The sequence below is a fragment of the Micropterus dolomieu genome, linkage group LG20 (genome assembly GCF_021292245.1).
Source record: "Micropterus dolomieu isolate WLL.071019.BEF.003 ecotype Adirondacks linkage group LG20, ASM2129224v1, whole genome shotgun sequence".
NCBI lineage: Eukaryota > Metazoa > Chordata > Actinopteri > Centrarchiformes > Centrarchidae > Micropterus > Micropterus dolomieu.
Window position 1 is genome coordinate 33,484,871 of NC_060169.1, and position 3,609 is coordinate 33,488,479.

The 3,609-nt window shown below is 41.0% G+C and overlaps 1 protein-coding gene across 1 annotated transcript in view; it reads right to left on the reverse strand.

Moving 5' to 3' along the window:
- Nucleotides 1–310: 310 nt before the first annotated feature.
- LOC123958592 (adhesion G-protein coupled receptor G5-like) overlaps nt 311–3,609 on the reverse strand; it is an 8,735-nt gene continuing 5,436 nt past the window's right edge. Inside the window, exons 10-11 of the mRNA XM_046032040.1 lie at nt 2,800–2,960; nt 311–412 (exon numbers count right to left, since the gene is read on the reverse strand). Of these exons, the coding sequence (XP_045887996.1) occupies nt 321–412; nt 2,800–2,960 (253 nt within the window). The 3' untranslated portion in view covers nt 311–320. The remainder of the gene's footprint in view (nt 413–2,799; nt 2,961–3,609) is intronic.

Sequence of the window (3,609 nt, forward strand, 5' to 3'; positions counted from 1 at the left end):
TCTAGATTATTTTATTGTCAACAAATCCAATGAAAGGACTAAAATAAACACCAGGGCATTGGGATTGGGAAAACTTTAGAAATAGCACTAAAACTGTGAGTTGTTAAAATATTTCACATTTAACATAAATGTTACCTACAGTAGTTAGCGCTAGCAAGCATATTTGCTTCTAAGCGACATTGTTGCACATGAAAACAACATAATGTAAAGCAGAAATAATAGTGTTATACAAAAACATCAAAATAATGATTATGAAATAATGAATCCTCCCAATATACACAGACACAAAAGAAATATGTCTTCATATGTCGGGTTTAGGTTTAGTTGTTGGTGCTACGTGTTTCACTGCTCGTCTTAACAGAGTTTCCAGTCTTTCTCAAAGACATCAAAAACCACAGGAAGATGAAGAAACCTGAGTCAAAGCAGAGAAAGACACAGGAAGAGTGTTAGAGAGAGTACAGACAACTGGGATCATGTTAATCATGCAAATGCCACTGATAAATGATATGTTAGGCCAAAATAGTATGTATTATGCACCATTTATTCTGGATGATGGAAGTCTCATAGTTTGTTACTGCTTTTAATAGTTACACACCATTGTGCCCCATCCTGAGCGTATTCTGATACATTTCTCCACATCAAGTGTTAAACCAAGACAAGTAACTTTGCAATGGCCACAGCTGAAATATGCAACCAAAGCCTGTGAAGTTCCCCATTCATTTATATACAGTATATAGGCCTATCCATTGCTCAAAAAAATAAGGGAACACTTAATCATCACAACATCAAAAACATCATGTCAGTGAATCTTCACAGATATCAATAGGTCCAATAAAGAGCATAAGCAAGTGATTTGGTGCACATAAAAGTGACAACAGCTGCACTGGAAAGGAAACAGCAAGACCACCACCCAAAAAGAGAATGGTTTTGCAGGTAGTGGCCACAGACAATGGCTCTCTACTCATTCTTCCTGACTGGTTGTTCTCTAGTTTTGTGTTTTGCTGGTCTCTTTGTCACTATTAGTACTGTGAGGCAGTACCTGCAGCCCATTCAGGTTGCACAGGTAGTCCTTACATGGTGTCGCAAGGTTTGCTTTGTCTCCCAGAACAGTCTCAAGAGCATGGAGGAGATACCAGGACACTGGTCGTTACACAACAAAGACAGGACAGTTCCATAAAGTGGCATCAACCCAGTTGCAGGACCAGTATCTGCTTCTTTGTGCAAGGAGGCACAGGAGGAGCACTGCCAGAGTCCTATAAATGTACCTCCACTGGTGCTACTGGTGTGCATGTTTCTGTCCAAACTAGAAACAGACTCCATGAAGGTGGCATGGGGCCCGAAGTCCTCTAGTGGGATCTGTGCTCACCGTGCAGCTTCATTGGCATTCGCCAGAGAACACCAGAATTGACAGTGTGACCATTGGCACCATGTTTTATTCACAGATGAGAGCAGGTTCACACTGAGCACATGCAACAGGTGAAAGAAAGAAACTTTGAACCATCGTTCATCATCTTAATTTTTATGAGATGTGTGTGTATTAGGGGAGTCCTCGACAAAGAATACTTAAAGTCATACCAGAATTGTCCAGTCTGGCCTATAGTCGACTAATGAGTCGTATGTGTGTGTGTGTGTGTGTGTGTGTGTGTGTGTGCACATTCACAGCTTAACTGAGGCTTATTGTTTATATATATATACACTCACTGGCCACTTTATTACCAGGAACAACCAGGTACTAGCAATGTACACCTTGCTAGTACCTGTTTGGACCTCCTTTTGCCTTCAGAACTGCCTTAATTCTTGGGGGCATACTTTGAACCAGATGTTGGAAACATTCACAACAGAGACTCTGTTCCATATTAACATGAAGCATCACACAGTTGCTGCAGATTTGTCGGCTGCACATCCATGATGTGAATCTCCCGTTCCACCACATCCCAAAGGTGCTCTGTTGGATTAAGATCTGGTGACTGTGGAGGCCATTGGAGTCCAGTGAACTCATTGTTATGTTCAAGAAACCAGATTGAGATGATTTGACCTTTGTGACATGGTGCATTATCCCGCTGGAAGTGGCCATCAGAAGATGGTACACTGTGGTCATGAAGGGATGGACATGGTCAGCAACAATACTCAGGTAGGCTGTTGTGTTTAAACGATGCTCAGTTGGAACTAAGGGGCCCAAAGTCTGCAACGAAAATATCCCCACACCATTACACCACCACCACCAGCCTGAACTGTTGATACAAGGCAGGATGGATCCATGCTTTCATGTTTTTTACGCCGTGTTGTGCGTTCAGAGATGGTATTATGCATACCTTCGTTATAACGATTGGTTATTTGAGTTACTGTTGCCTTTCTGTCATCTTGAACCAGTAAGCCCATTCTCCTCTGACCTCTGACATCAACAAGGCATTTTAGTCCACACAACTGCTGCTCACTGGATATTTTCTCTTTTTCGGACCATTCTCTGTAAAGCCCAGAGATGGTTGTGCGTAGATCAGCAGTTTCTGAAATACTCAGACCAGCCACGTTCAAAGTCACTTAAATCCTCTTTCTACCCCATTCTGATTCTCTGTTTGAACTTCAGCAAGTTGTCTTGACTACGTCTACGTGTCTAAATGCTTTGAGTTGCTGCCCTGTGATTGGCTGATTAGCTATTTGTTAGCAAGCAATTGAACAGGTGTATGTAATAAAGTGTCAAGTTAGTGTATTTATATCTATATAAAAATACACAACCCTTCCCGTCATATTTACAGTAACATCACTGCAGGATAGAGCTGAACATGTGGAGGTTGTGCAGACCTTGCAGTGAGTTCAGGATGCAGAAGACGTAGAGGCCAGGAATGGTCAGGTAGCCAAATGAGAAGAAGACCAGGCCCCAGGTAATGCCAAGCAGAATGGTGACTCCCAGCAGGGTACAGATGTCCCGCTTGGCTCTGTCACTGTCACTCTGCCCAAACTGACTTGCAAAAGATGTAAAATGACACAGTAGCAGGTCATAGACAATCACACCAGTTAGAAATAATGAAATGTAAGTAGTCAGCAAACTCCAAAACTGCTTTTGAGGACAACGCTGTAGTCTTGAAAACAGCTCCTGAGTTGCAGCAGATTTATCTTCTTCAATTTGTTTAAAATGGTTCTCTCAGGAGTCTTACACAATATGTTGTCATCATTTCTAGTGCTTTCTATAAGACTTTACCTACTCTACAAACTCTACATTTAAAGGACACAGCTATGATTTGAATGAGTAAATATTAAACGCATTTACCAGACAGGAGTCATTTAAATATCAGACGAAGATAAAAAAATACAAGTGTAAATATACAATTATTTAATTGTCAACAAATCCAATGAAAGGACCAAAACAAACAACGTGTTAGTCAGCCAGTCTATCGATACTTTCCCACTTCCCTACCATGTCTGTGGCACTCAAGCCCATTTGTTGCTATGAAAGATGCAAATATTGGCAAATGGGCTGCAGATATGTAGTTAAACTTTACAATAAGAAAATTCTTAAAACAGCTGGCCACTGTAGTTTTTGTCACAGCATGTTGTAGGTCACAGACACACACACACATATATATACATATTCACTGTGTGTATATATATATA